Below are 15,438 nucleotides of genomic sequence, written 5' to 3'. Positions count from 1 at the left end.
GTGAGTTAACGCGTGGTGCCTCTCACCACAGAATCACGCGCACTATCACTTCATGAGTGGCACCCCCGACTGACCATAGAGACGCGCATGTACACTGATTTAACCCATGGTGCCTCTCACAACAGAATCACGCACACTATCACTTCATGAGGGCGCTCCCGACCGACTTACCGTAGAGACGCGCATGTACACTGTCTGTGAGTTAACGCATGGTGCCTCTCACCACAGAATCACGCTCACTATTACTTCCTGTGCGTATTCCATGACAGCATCAAGGGTACCTTTAACTGGCAATAAAAGCAGGTCCATTGCATGTGACGTAATGTGTGGTACCTCATACCGAGCACAGACACCTGCACACATTGCCTGAGCCAGACACTGACAGCGTGAAGGGTGCCTTTAGCTGACATCACAAACAGGTACACTCTGCCACTGCCCGCGTCCCCCACAGGGGGACATCAGCACGGCAGCCCACTTAGTCCCATTAGTCGGAGCCCCCCCCCTCCGTCAGTCCTCGTGGAGGGGGAGGCTCGGGCAGTGCACCTGCCCCTCCCCCGGCCGGGTGCACCAGTGACGTGTATCCGGGGGAGGGCGCATTGGGGGGCGGGCGGATACTTAGGCCCCTGCAGCCCTGCATGCGACCTCTTTGCCGGTCGTCTGCCCTCCCGGCTGCCCCTGTCCGGCCCCTGTTCAGGCCGTCCTGCGCCTGCCTGCCTCGCTGGCAGGTGGCATACTGATTTGGATGTTCTAATGTTTTCTTTTGTGTTGTAGGCGGAGTTACATGGCGATCTGGAGGCAAACTGGTACAGTAAGGGTACCTTTGCGGCAGACGGGTACAGTAAGGGTACCTCTGCCTGGCACAGTAAGGGTGCCTGAGCCAAAGACCTGGAGCCGCAGGGAGGTTCCGGGAAAACCGCGACGGCGCCCCGTTAGTCCTTCAGGCGGTTGGGGAGCCTTACCAACCGGGAGTGTGCCACACCACGCTCCGCCCTGAAAGGGGGGGCAGGAGTATAAGACATGATCACGTGATCCGTAAGGAGATCAGCAAAGGCTGCACTGTCCGGGCATCAACCCACCGTGCCGGCTGGCTCATAAGGCGGGCGGGGCAGCGAGGGGCTGCCTGCCCTGGATCGTCCGTTAGATAACCCACGTCATACTTTTTGTTGTATGAAAATAAACCTGCAGCAGTTCTTTACCCATAACAATGTGTCCTGTGTAATCATTATATGGGCAAGTGTATAAAATGAGGGGGAGCGGATGACGGTGTGGGCACTATGTCTGTGACCTCATGTGTGGGACCGTTCACTGACCGCACAATCGTGCACCCTGCCTGTCACTCCAGGGGCGGTGCCCCCAACTGACTATAGAAAGATGTACACATCATAAGGCCCTGGGAGGGGTGCCCCTGCTTGGGAACATTACATATACTTCGACAGGAGGAGCGGAGCCGATGCATACGGCCCTCTGCAGCGACGGTAAATTCTATAGTTCAAAATATGAATTAAAAATGAATTTTATGAGCCAGCCCCTATCCTCCAAAGCAGTCATAAGATAAATTGAAGACGACGAAACATTTCCTCTCCGAGTGAAATGGGTCCAATCGGAGGCGCCTCTGAGTCAGCTCGGGCTGGCCGCTGCGGAGTCACCAACCGCAGTCCAACCTCACCAGAGAGTCGTAAGGACCAATGGCTGAGAGGCAAAGAGAAATAAAAAGAATATTGGCTTTAGGGTGGGGTGTCGGAGGGGGCAAGGACCGCGGACTTGGAGATGTAGAGAGAGGGGTGGCTGAGAATTGTTTGGGTAGGTCCCTCGTTTATTCAATGAACTTGTTTCAGGTGCCTGCCTGGGTTCGGACAAACCCTCGACTGCGACCATTAAGCGGCCACAAACCGATGTGGACTAGTCCGTACAGATATGGGAAGGGATCTGAGGGCCATTCCCTCTCAAACCCACCGTTCACTGGAGCAGGGACAGGCACATGCCCCTGAGTCGCTGAAGGGAGGGTAGGGCTGGAGAAGAGTCAGTTATAAGTAATACAAACTACGGAAAGTCCTGTAGTCGCTGAAGGGAGGGTAGGGCTGGGGTAGAGTCAGTTATAAGGAACAGGAACTACGGAAAGTCCTGTAGTCGCTGAAGGGTGGGGAGGGCTGGATGAGAGTCAGTTATAAGGAACAGGAATCACGGAAAGTCCTGTAGTCACTGAAGGGTGGGGAGGGCTGGAAAAAGGTCAGTTACATGGAACAGGAGCTACGGAAAGTCCAGTAGTCGCTGAAGGGAGGGTAGGGCTGGGGTAGAGTCTGTTATAGGAAACAGAAGCTACGGAAAGGCCAGTAGTTGTTGAAGGGAGAGTAGGGCTGGGGTAGAGTCAGTATAAGGAACAGGAACTATGGAAAACCCAGCAGTCGCTGGAGGGTGGGGAGGGCTGGATGAGAGTCAGTTATAAGGAACAGGAACTACGGAAAGTCCTGTAGTCACTGAAGGGAGAGTGTAGGGCTGGGGTAGAGTCAGTTATAAGGAACAGGAACTACGGAAAGTCCTGTGGTCGCTGAAGGGAGGATAGGGCTGGAGAGGCGTCAGTTATAAGGAACAGGAACTAAGGAAAGTCCAGTAGTCGTTGAAGGGAGGGTAGGGCTGGGGTAGAGTCCGTTATAAGAAACAGGAGCTACGGAAAGGCCAGTAGCTGCTGAAGGGAGAGTGTAGGGCTGGGGTAGAGTCAGTTATAAGGAACAGGAACTACGGAAAGTCCTGTAGTCGCTGAAGGGAGAGTGTAGAGCAGGGTTAGAGTCAGTTATAAGGAACAGGAACTACGGAAAGTCCTGTAGTCACTGAAGGGAGGGTAGGGCTGAAAAAGGGTCAGTTATAAGGAACACGAGCTACGGAAAGTCCTGTAGTCGCTGCAGGGTGGGGAGGGCTGGAAACAGTCAGTTACATGGAGCAGGAGCTACGGAAAGTCCAGTAGTCGCTGAAGGGAGGGTAGGGCTGGGTTAGAGTCAGTTATAAGGAACAGGAACTAAGGAAAACCCAGTAGTGGCTGAAGGGAGTATAGGGCTGGAGAGGCGTCAGTTATAAGGAACAGGAACTAAGGAAAGTCCAGTAGTCACTGAAGGGTGGGTAGGGTTGGATGAGAGTCAGTTATAAGGAACAGGAAGTACGGAAATTCCTGTAGTCACTGAAGGGAGGGTAGGGCTGGAAAAGAGTCAGTTATAAGAAACAGGAGCTACGGAAAGTCCAGTAGTCGCTGAAGGGTGGGTAGGGCTGGGGTAAAGTCTGTTACAGGGAACAGGATCTACGGAAAGGCCAGTAGTCACTGAAGGGAGGGTAGGGCTGGAGAAGAGTCAGTTATAAAGAACAGGAAATATGGAAAGTCTAGTAGTCGCTGAAGGGTGGGTAGGGCTGGGGTAAAGTCTGTTACAGGGAACAGGATCTACGGAAAGGCCAGTAGTTGCTGAAGGGAGAGTCGGGCTGGGGTGGAGACCGTTATAGAGAAAAGCCCGGAGTGCTTTGGGAGAGCCAAACTCCTATCAGACAAGCATTTCAAAGGCGTGAAGTGGATATTTGAAGCCCATTGCCTCTAAAACTGAGCTATGGCTGTGGGTTTATCAATCTGTTCGGTTAAGAGTATTTTTCGCTTCCTGATATCCCTGCAATGAAAGCATACTAGTAATTTTTTTGAGGGATTTTGTGGAGGCACCAGTGTTGACATATTGATGTACTGTTGTGTATATATTGCCGTGTATAATGTTTTTGTACCACATGTATTAACAATTTATATGAATAAATGTATGTTGTCATATAATAATATAGGTTTGTTACAAACAATACACCTGTGTTTTTTAATACGAGTGACTGATTTATGGTATATAGAAGGATCATTGTTATGACCAGTTTAACTATTAAATTATGTGAAAAAGAATTCCTTCGGGAACATTTTCATATGTAAACTACAGTACCCAGTTCCTTGGGGGAAGACTGGGTTGCCCTGTTGTATAAAATGGAATGGCTTAATTCATCATTCAGCTTCCAGGGAAAAGTTATTGCATGATAACAATCAAGCCCCTATATGATATGACGGCGTTAACCATGTTTTTCATCAATATTATTCTTTATCCCTTTTTGTGGGACTTTAAGGACTCGTAGGGCATAGAGAAAATGGATACCCAATCAAATAATGCTCCCTTTCTACCAGGCCAAAAGGAATACAGAAATTAAGCGAGAAGTTGTGTGGAGAGATATCGCTTTTGAGATGAGCAGGTGTATATTTCCTTTACTTTTTTCATATGTCTCAATAAAGCAAGGCAGACTTTTCCCTTTAGGTCAGCATGACTTTTCATTTTATATCCTGTGCTACTGTTAAAGAGGATTGCTCACAGACAATTTAGAATACCAATATCTAGCTTTATTTAACACCCATAGAGATGAAACCAACATGTTGACTGACACCTGACACAATAATTTGAAGTTGTCATGGAACTGAAAAGGGCAATAGAGCAGCAAAGACAAAGAAACACCCATCACTCCTCATTCTTCAAGAGTAGAGTGCGTGGACTTTACCATGGTCTTGTGTCATTTCTAACAGTAGAACACTTATTGCTAGGTTTCAATTCATTTTCTACATGTACAAGTAATTTTGAAATGCCATATGTGCTCATGTTATTTTAATGTTAAAAGCTGCACATTTCCGCATGCTACATCAGAGCAATCTCAAGGAGGAGATATATCGCATTCAATATTATTTGCTCAGTTGGGGCATGCTGTACTTAAACTTCAGTTTTCACTACCCACACAGTACTGGTGTTCTTTGTAGTGACATTTTATCCAGAGGTAATTCCTTAATTATGATTCCATCACAGAGTAGAACCTGCCAATCATTATTCAAGGTGTTCGAACTGGTTGGCAAGGGGGTCAGTGGCGGCTCCTGCGCTATGGCGGAGGAGCGTCGCCCCACTCCTCATCGAGCAATGTAAATGAAAAAAGAAAATGATAATAACTGATGTTATCATCAGTTTATTTTTCGTATTGTCAGGTAGGGTGGGGCGGAGCTTGGAAGTCGGGGAGGAGGAGTGGTTGTTGTGCACTCTGTAAAGTGCGCATGAGTCCCTTTCGGTCCAGCCAAACAGTCATGTGCACTTTGCATGCTCTCCACAGACTTACAGACTGCATGAAGAACATGTCCAGGCCCCCAGTCCCTGGCTGAGTGCTAAACCCCAGTACTCAGACCAATTATAATGCTACATTGCAGTGTTATGATTGGCTGTGGGGAGCCTGGGTGCTTCCTGGAAAGACTCGCTCAATGTGGGAGAGACGGATGAGAGACGAGGCGAGATCAAGAGAGTAATTACATTTTTTTATTCATGACCTCCCCCCTCGCTCCGCCAACCCTGTATCTTACTTGTAGCCCTCAAAGGGGATGACTTTTTACACATACAAAGGTAACATAGCTTACAGGACAGAGGATGAACCAAGGTTGCGAATGTCCTGCCAATCACATCTCACAGGCATCATTTACTACCCTGTCTCTGTTCCTCCTACTATTCATGGTGGACTATATTACTATGAATTGAGTTTTGACACAGGACTAATTTGGTAAGCCACACCTTGACATTTAATAAATGTAAATGCATTACTCAACCATGGAAAAGAATGTAAAGCTCAGACCTTGATAGGAACAGTACCCTGCTGACAAAGCATATTTATTTCACACTCATGATATTTAAACATTTTAAGTGTCAAAAATATTTTTCACCAATGATTATACCAAGCATTGGCAAAGCAAGTAGGTGTCACATTTTGTAATGAGATGCAAAGCCATTTGCTTTGCCAATGTTTGATTACACTGAGTAAAGTATTGTTAGAAATGGGGTCTCTTGTTGTCAGAGGTATGCACCCTGTTCAAGTAGGGACCCACAATCCTAGTCAGAGTAAATGTAGTGCACACTAAATTTACCTGTGCTCACCCTCTGGTAGCTTGACTCAGAGCAGTTAGGCTAAACTAAAAAGGCAATGTGTAAAGTATTTACTTACTCACACACAGTAACACAGTGGAAACACTACAAAAGTACTCCACACCAGTTTATAAAAATAGCCAATATTTATCTGAGTAAAACAAGATGTATCTTGACTTGGGTATGTTGTATTTTTGTTGTGTAACCCAAAACAACAAAATTCCAAAATACATAAGTCAAGATACACATTTTTAAAGATTAAATAAAGTTATAGCACTTAGAAACACAATTGCTCCGGTTGGGGCTATTCTGACGTGCTTGACGGGGACAAATCCACAAGTTCAGGCTGACCGCAAGGGACCAAGGGATAGCTACGGAATCGTACAGACCCCCAGTACAATACTTTGGAAACACGGAGAAATGAAGACATTGCACGGCACCAGGGAGCTGAGGCAAAGAATAGGCAGGTGTGGTGTTGGTTCCTTACTGCTATGCAGGTTGTTGGCACTCCGGTGCTCGGGGACAGTGCATTGCACAATGGAGGCGAGGCATCATTAAAGCAAGTGAAGCGTTGGTTCCTAGAGGTGGTGTAGAGTCGTTGACCCGCTGACACCTGGGGACGATGAGAGGTGCATTGGAGGTGGTGCGGCGGTTGCGGCTAGGCGTTGATTCCGCTGGCAGAGTAGCGTAGATAAAGTGTCATGGGTCAAGCCGTGAGGTGTCGATTTCGTAGCATCAATGTCACACTACGGGGCCAATGGTGCAGTGGCAAGTTTGAGTTGGGTGCAATGGACTTCGGTGACATAGTACTCAGGACTCTCTTTGAGGCGGTTCTTCAGAGGCACTGCAGCAGTATGGGGCTTGTGCTGTAAGTCACAGTCATTGAGTTCAGCTTTGACCACAGCTCAGGTGCAGGCAGCAATGTGGTGTCGAAGTCCGGCGCCAGTTCCATAGAGGCGCTCGAAGTCAAGGTGTTGGTTTCTTCTGTGTTCAGCACTAAATTCACTTACAAGAGTCCATTTGGCAAAGACAGACTCTCAGCAGAGGAGCCCGTGTGCCGCAGGTGAAGTATTTGATGGCTTTGATAGTTCCAATAGGAGGCAAGCTCAACTCAAGCCCTTGGAAAAATTTGGAAGCAGGATACAGAGAGCAAAGTCCAGTTCTCTCACCCAAGGCAAGAAGCAGCAGACAGCAGACAAACACAGCAAAGCAAGCAGCAAAGTGGCAGTCCCCCTGGCAGTATAACAGTTCTGTTTCCTGGCAGAATGTCAGTCCAGAAGATTTCTGAGTGAATGGTGTCAGAAGTCCAGGTCTTGTGTCCGTTTAGCCTTTGAAGTAAGAAGACTTGAAATAAAGGTCTTTGTAGTGCACAAGATCCTGCCCTCCCTGGCCCTGGCTCCAGGCACACTACAGGGGGGTAAGCAGGTATGTGAGGGGACAGGCACAGCCCAATTCAGGTGCACGTGTCAACTCCTTCCACTACTCTAGCTCAGGAAGACCCATCAGCCTGGGGATTGGTCATCAGGATATGCAGGCCCCCCCCAGCTCCCATTGTGTTTGACTGTCTAAAGTGAATTCACAGAGCTCAACTGTCATCCAAACAAGACGTGCATTCTAGGAACAGGCAGAGGCACAGAATGATAATGTAAGAAAATGCTAACTCTCTAAAGTGCCATTTTCAGACCTGCAATTTAAAAACCATCTTCACTAAAGGATGTGTTGTTACAATTTTAGTCCAAACACACCAAAATCCAATTTTCTATCTGTTCTCAATCGGATGGTACACTTGGAAAGTGTTACAAGACAACTCTAATGCTAACATATGGGAGACATAGGCTTTGCTGTAGTGAAAAACAAATCTAGCAGTTTTTCACTACCAAGGCATGTAAAACTTAAAAGCACGTCCTACCTTTTAGATACACTGCACCCTGCCCATGGGACAACATAGCGCCTACCTTAGGGGTGCCTTACATCTAATAAAAGGGAGGATTTGGGCCCGGCAAGAAGATGAACTTGCCAGGTCGACTGGGTACTTAAAACTTGTGCACACAGGCTCTGCAGTGGCAGGCCTGGGACATGCTTCAAGGGCTACTCATTTGGGTGGCACAATCAGTGCTGCAGGCCCACTAGTAGCTTTGGATTTACTGGCCCTGGGCACACACAATGCTAGGGACTTATTAGTAAATCAAATATGCAAATCATGGATAAACCAAATGCCATTACATTTTAGACACAGAGCACATGCACGAAGTTCAGCACACAGTCAAAAACAGGTTTGGTGCATAAGCATGCATGCGGATGCAAGCGTGATTATTTTGAAAGTTTTTTTCTTTTAGATTAAGGTAAAATACATTCGGCTATGAATGCATATGCAAAATTATGAGTGTGCACAAAAGGGCTGCCCATCTAGGAATCGTTTAAGAACATTTTTTCCTAGAAATCCATGTGTGCACATCTGCACTAATGCCATGGCAGCCATTTTAGAATTGTTTTACTTTATTGCTCAAAATTGGACTATCCATGAGTAAGGAGCTGACTCAAGTCCCACTCTATCTACTGCATTGTAGAGGATAGATATGAACAGCAGACTCCAAACTCATTAAGGTCACTGGAGGAACTGCTGTGTTTCCAACATCAAAGCCTCGCTGAATTCATTCTCGTAATCCAATGACCTAGAAGCCATCTATCCAAAGACCATTGGGACACAGTGGCAATAACTGGAGGTCCCTGCATAGGCCTACTGTAATAAGCAGGCCAGATCCAAGCTGGCAAAGCAAATATGGAATTGAAGTGTCAAAGAAAACTACATGGGCGTCAGAATTGTAGTTTTTTGTGTGTGTGTTTTTTTTAAAAACAAATTCCACTTTCAAAACAGCCCAAAAAAACGAATGGTGAATTGGTCAAATTAATAAGGCACTGCTCGGGATTCATCTGTGCCTCCAGTGCATCTGTCACATCAGTGTTGCTGTTGGCCACACACTGGCATTGTTACTGGCAAAATTACATGCAATGATTCACCTTCAATAAGTGGATGAGGCAAAAAACAATCCCCCTAATATTTATTCAAAGAAGCCCATGGAATCAGAATGGTCCATCCATACAGAATGCTTTATGATCACTGAAGATTGAGTGGGTCCATTGAGACAGTCAGTAGGCGTATTGAGTACCCCATTGGTCTGTGGAGGATCAAGGTATGACTATTTTAGGAAACCTTTGTTATGGTCCAGATGAAAAAAGGAGAATATGTCTATGGGATTCTGCAAGAAGTTCACTCAGTTGTCAAATGAGTTTTTGACTAACACTGAATTTTTAATTGATGAAGACCATTATGAAGAATAAAGAGTGTGGTCACAAGCCCATTGGTAAGAAAAGTGCCAGTCAGGGGCTCAGTACAAGCGAGCAACACCAGCACTGTTTGCGGAGCAGGTACACTGACTGCAGGAGCAAGTGAGAGAGAGAAAGAGACCCCTCCTTCATTTCTTGGACTTGGTGTTAAGAGTGCAAATGACCACACTGGGGCAGGCTCTGTCCAGAAGTGTGAACATCTGTTTCTGTCATAGTTCATGAGGTAAATATTTAAAAGTTTCCTTTTTTACCTATTTGTCATTTTTTCTTTTCTTTTTTCTCTTTTTTCCCAATATGTTTTTTCCCCTTTTGTGCTACTCAAATTTGTGTGCATGATGGTAAGATATATAATACCAAAATCTGAATGAATAATTGCAACATTTAATTTGGTTTTAAAGATATTAAATCTAGTCTTTATCAGCCCAAGTCGATTAGAAGTTCACCTCATATTTGCTCCAAAGTTATTACTAAGGCTCTGAGTTTTATTCATAGAAAAGCTGGTGTGATATACCCAGACATTTAACAGTGATCTGATGGCTTTGATGAATCAGAAACATTTCAATTGACCATAATGTTTTTTTCCACCAAATCCTTAAGCAATGCAATCAGGCAGCAACATTCCCTTAATTCCAGGAATCAGTTCGGGACCTACTTTGTCATGAGCGAGTATCTAGGGTCTGGGACCAGCATCAGCTGTGTTCAGATGGCATAAGAAGAAGATAGCTGCAATGTGTGTAAGGAAGCATCAAAAGGCTGCAAGAGTATACTCCAGTTGTATGCATGTGGTAGGGCGGGTGCAAGTGATTGTATGATCTTGTGTAGATTTTTACAGAAAGTTCAATCTCTTTTTAGAAACAAATATGATTCAATTGCATCCTAAATTTCAAAGGGTAGAAACCAAAGGTTGACATTTTGCTACATCTGTGGGATGCAACATTTTCATTGCATGCTCATTTGAAAAAGCTCTGCAAATCAGCCTGGCTTAGATTTCAACTCATTAATGAACATAATGGCGCACAGATCCTAAAGCAAAACAGCACTGTCCCTGACATCCTATATTTGGGAGACAAAGTACCTCAGCAGCGGAATGAACTTATGGTGATGAAAAACAAGGATAAAGAGCTTCTTGGGAAATGCAAGTAATGGGATCGTATTAGACCAATCAGTCTAGGTTAAAATGATTCATATGTGCAAAGCCCTCTTATTTCCTACAGAGGCAGCAATTCCCAGAGGAAGCTTGAAGTGAGCATGTGGTGTACGTTATTAACACATGCCTTCTTCATAGCTGATGTTGTGTCTAGTGGTTGCGTTATCAACTGTAGAATTGGCAGACCACCGTTGTAATCTCGCTCAAATTTCCCACTTGACTCATTACTGTGATCCTGGACAAATCCCTTTATCACCTTGATTACTCAGTACCTGTAATTACATGTCAATATAAAATTCTCTAAGTGAAACTAAATTTTGTTATAACATAAGTGAACTTCAAAGAATTGATCAATGAGCAGGATCTGCCACGGACTTTCTCAATAGCACAGAATTTGCAAAAAAAACAACACTGAAACGTTGTCACATAGATGTGTAGGACGTAACAAATATTAATGTGGTAAGTAAGAGCAGAAAAATACAGTTGGAAACAAAAGGTATCGCAATTTCAAACAATGCCCAGACATGGGTGCCTTGCTCACTTTGCCAATGGAATTAAGCTAGCCTGGCTGATGAGAGGTGTTATTCTGAAACCAGTCCCAGGAGGCTTGTTTCTGGTCCAGGGAAGACCTGGCTTGGCAATAATGGCTGGCGATCCAATGAGGAACAGGTTCAAGACTGATATGCATATGGCTGGGTCTGAACTGGGGTGGTGAAGTGAGCTAAATAATGATGATGGATACAACCCAGATCTGTGACTAGGGGTGAGTGTCTTAAAAGTTTTAGCTCTCTGTCCATCATCTCCTTGCGTTTAATTGAAAACAATGACACCATTTGTTGCATTCTTGCAAATCTGCACTAATGTGAATTTAGTTCATTTGAACATGGTAACATTGTGAACTGAAATGTATGGTTTGTAGTCACACTTTTGCATGCAACTGTTTTTGTGGTCTGGCCTGACAGCTGCCGCCAGGCAATTATGTGAGAATGAGAATCACCAGAAGAGGAATTTTGGCTCCACCCACATGTTAACAGTCTGGAATACATGTTTTGATTGGTCCGATATTGTGTGCTTCGACAGAAAAGTAATTGCCCTCCACCCACACAGCTGTGATCAGTTTGCTTATTTATCCAGCTGCCTCAGCTTGAATTTTCAGGGGCACACACATCACATTGTAATCAAATTGTCTTAGATAACTAGATCATTTATGGTGTTTCTCGCAGGAAGCAACACAGATTAGAGAAGGGCAGTCATTATCCTACATGGATTTTTAGGTCTCGCTTGACAATGCAACTGTCACCTGACCTTTTAGACTTCACCAATATAATTCCACAGTTACTTGTTTCAACACAGATACTTATCCATTTGCAAGCTATCTACTTGTAATGCTTCACATTACCATAAAACATTCCTTTGAAGCAGACCTATTGGCAATGCCAATGCTTGTTTGGCTACTTGAATTGGTAATTGAATGGATCTCAACTAATTTTACTCGTAGTCATATTCTTTCCACTGCACCCTCTTGGAACACCCAGCCACAATCTAAACGTGTATCGCTTCTCTGAAGTTAGCTATTTCAGTGATAAGTCTGAGAAATGGCAAGTGCAAATTTTCACACATAGGGGACTAGAAGAGTGACATATTTATCTACCATATTGTTAGAGGAACAGCTGGTGCCTTAATTTTGGATGTACTTGCTTCAAGGTATGAAAAGTGTTCCCTTTATACGAGGTGTATACAAACGATTTCTATTGTTGGAGAGGAATGTTGACCAATTAATTATTTTTGTGTGTTTGTAGGCTGATTTGTCTTTGTAAGGCATAACCCTTTTATTTAGTTGCTGCTTAAGGTATCCTTTTAGTATGCTTATCTATCACTAATATAAGCAACTTGATTTAATATGTAAAGAGCAAAGGACCAGGAAGGATAATTTGTTTATTTTAGCATGTTAAGCATAATGTCTAAACGGGTGAGAGATTTTAAGCATGAAAATTAAATAATGTAAACCAAAACACAGGCAAGGCTTGCAGACCTGGCCAACATTTTAATAATAATTCAGTTGGATATTGGGGATAAACTGTGATTTTTCGAGGCAGGTTTCATATGCTCTTAGCAACACATACAATTTCTACTGTGGATGTTGAGTTACATTTCAAACCATTAACACCATGCTATTCAGCTTTTTCTACACGTTCAAAACCTCAATTGTATTGGGTGGATGTGTTTTCAAATTCTCGCAAATTTTTTTACAACAAAAGTATACCGTTTTCCCCTACGAATCAGTTTCTTTACAAGCAATCACTCTCATCATGTGGTTTGCAAAACTCTTACCTGCACACTTGGCGTGGAGCGGTTTCTCCTGGCTGTGGTGGTAGCCATTGTGGTGGTGGTCTCCATGATGGTGGTTGACATTTCTGGTGGCATGGATGTTGTCTGCGTTGTACCCATGAGGGATGGCACCTCGCCCACCAACCGCACACTGCCATTGATTCTGATGTTGGGATTGTTCTCAGCTGCCATGCTGAGCACTTTGAGGCCATTGTAGTAGAGTCCTGAAAGCTGTCCTTGGAAAAGGCGTCCCCGGTCCATCCCACCAATGGAGATCTGAGCCTGGGTGTTGAAGATGGTTAACTGACGGCCTAGTGGGAGGGTGAATGGTAGAAGGAAAATCATTGCCAGAGAAGTGCATCTTTTGACAGAGTTCAGGACAAACCCAGCATCAATATATATCATCTATTTCATCCACTATGTTTGATTGCTACAGTGTGAAATCAATAACTCTAACTAATTATATTAACGCATCAGAAGTATAATGCTGCTACTTTCCAGTCAGAATTATCAGAAATGAAGACTTGAGCCTCTCTTCGAAGTTATATTTACTGAGTTTGTTCACTTACTTGAAAGGGTAATGAGTGGGCTCTTGCAGCCACCAATATGCCTTTATTATGTACAAGCTTCAGGCATATAGCCTTAAATGACAATTGTGTACAACAAACCTAGGAGTCCATTAAGGGATGAATAGGTATACATTTGTTTGTGAATCAATTAATACATGTTTATATTGACACTATCTGGAGATTAATTTTGTGCTTTCACAGTCCATGTAATTAGGCACTACGTCTATAGCTTCTCCTATATCTCTTAATCAGTCTTCAATATCAATGGAATAAATCTGTGAACAAAAGGTAGATAATGAAAAGAAGAGCTCAGAGGGGTACAGGAAGTATTTAAAGAGGATGGGAAACTAAGAGAGAGAACTGTGGTTCCATCAAGCAGAGCTGCAGGCTTATATGCATGATAATATCTTGCATCCTTCTTAGTATGGTTGGCCAGTGTACCTGTTGATGTAGTCCACATTGTCAAAGGTTTTGATGCAGATGCACAGAAGAACTGTAGTGGTATTTAGCATCTGTCAGTCTTTTTTCTCACATCTAGGAGGATTTTGTTGGTTTCCCGGGTTGAGAGTTTGTTGATATGCTTTAGATACCACACAGGTTTGCACTACATTTTACTTGTGTTAATTGGTTGAATTAAAAATGCTGCTCACTTATTTTACTAGCAGTTAATAGATGCTTACAAGGCTGCTTGCAGTTTAGTGATAAATATCCAGTAACTCAATATATAATATATGGGTTAATAAGCTCACATTCCCTCATGTTTGGTAGGCAGGAGCAGTTAATTGATATCCATTGACCTTCGGTTGGATGAAAGTTGTAACACACCTATCCCTACCTACCTCTTGGATAATGGGGATCCATTCACCTATCTGACTCACCTTAACACAATCACTTCTGTGTCCTACTCTAGGAAATAATATCCGCATACCATAAACCTAAGGAGAAAATTATGAAAAGCTACATGGTTTAGCCTCAGGTGCCTACTGTATGGAAATGATATATTAAAACTGTATTTCTTTCTGAATTTAACATCTCTGTAAGGTGCATTATGTTCACTTCCTAAACTGCCTATGGTGTCAAATAATTAACCAGAAGACTGCAAACACTTAGAAGCTCTATGGTAATGCCGTCATAACTTCATCATGCAAGGATATGATTATAACTCTTTACTCTTGCAGCTGTATAGCTTTAAAGTTTAGGTATCATAAGAATATTAGAATTTAAATCTAAAAACTTACTTTATGTATGTATAGAAGCAATTTTGCTAAAAGGCCACTCACACTAAGGTATCTGTTCTGATTCTTGTGTAGAGATTTCACTTTTTTAACTGAAATGTGCAGGACAAAGTAATAGACATCAACACAGTAAGCATGGGCGTGTTTATGACTGCATATGATTTCAACAGTCCAAACACTCAACAACCAATGAGCACAGTGAGCCCTGCCATTATCTAATATCCATCAAATGCTGTTACAGCTATTGAAAAAACAGGAAATTACACCAAGAAAAGTAATATTTGAACTAAAACACCTTTCAATTGTAATAATACACATTTTGCTGCTCCAGAGGTAAGATTTAAGTTTGGCAGATTAACCTTTCTTTTGAGATTCCTTTTCAAATCAGCACATCAAATGGATTGGCAAAGCGATTCAGACTTAATTAAATTTTCAATTATGATTTAAAGAACAATTTATTTAACATTTAATTTTAGATGGGTAACTAACTCTCAAAAGTGGGTACAGTTCCAGAATATCGTAAACAAAATGCCGTCCAATATAAATATCGTGTCAGAAATATTATTCACAAAAAATATCATTCCATTGGAGCAATAATACAAAATATACACCCAAAGGGACAATATATATGAAAAGGGTATTTAGTGCAAGATAAGTCTGTTGAACAATATGGTTTCTATTGGTATTCTGACATACAACCCAAAAGCCAAGTATGTACATCCTGCTTCTTAAATACACTAAAATGGTTTATTGCCACTTAAAGCACTTAATGAAAATGACTGTATGCAAACCTTGCAATCGAAGCATAGTTATTAACTATAAAGGTAACAGCAGGCTTGAGTTAACCAGATTGAATTATTTAAGGTTTGTAG

The 15,438-nt window shown here is 43.3% G+C and overlaps 1 protein-coding gene and 1 pseudogene across 12 annotated transcripts in view; one reads left to right on the top strand and one right to left on the bottom strand.

Annotated features, from left to right (window-relative positions):
- The window catches only part of LOC144782548 (nucleoside diphosphate kinase B pseudogene), a 63,749-nt pseudogene extending 62,937 nt beyond the window's left edge, over positions 1-812 (top strand).
- NRXN3 (neurexin 3) overlaps positions 1-15,438 on the bottom strand; it is a 2,205,897-nt gene that overhangs the window by 131,550 nt on the left and 2,058,909 nt on the right. For all 12 annotated transcript variants that reach the window (XM_078659992.1, XM_078659991.1, XM_078659982.1 and 9 more), the window contains one exon: positions 12,766-13,073. In XM_078659992.1, the coding sequence (XP_078516118.1) occupies positions 12,766-13,073 (308 nt within the window). The remainder of the gene's footprint in view (positions 1-12,765; positions 13,074-15,438) is intronic.

Source organism: Lissotriton helveticus, chromosome 9 (genome assembly GCF_964261635.1).
Source record: "Lissotriton helveticus chromosome 9, aLisHel1.1, whole genome shotgun sequence".
Taxonomy (NCBI): Eukaryota; Metazoa; Chordata; class Amphibia; order Caudata; family Salamandridae; genus Lissotriton; species Lissotriton helveticus.
Note: the sequence above shows the minus strand (reverse complement) of the source record. Positions and strands in the feature narration are given on the sequence as shown.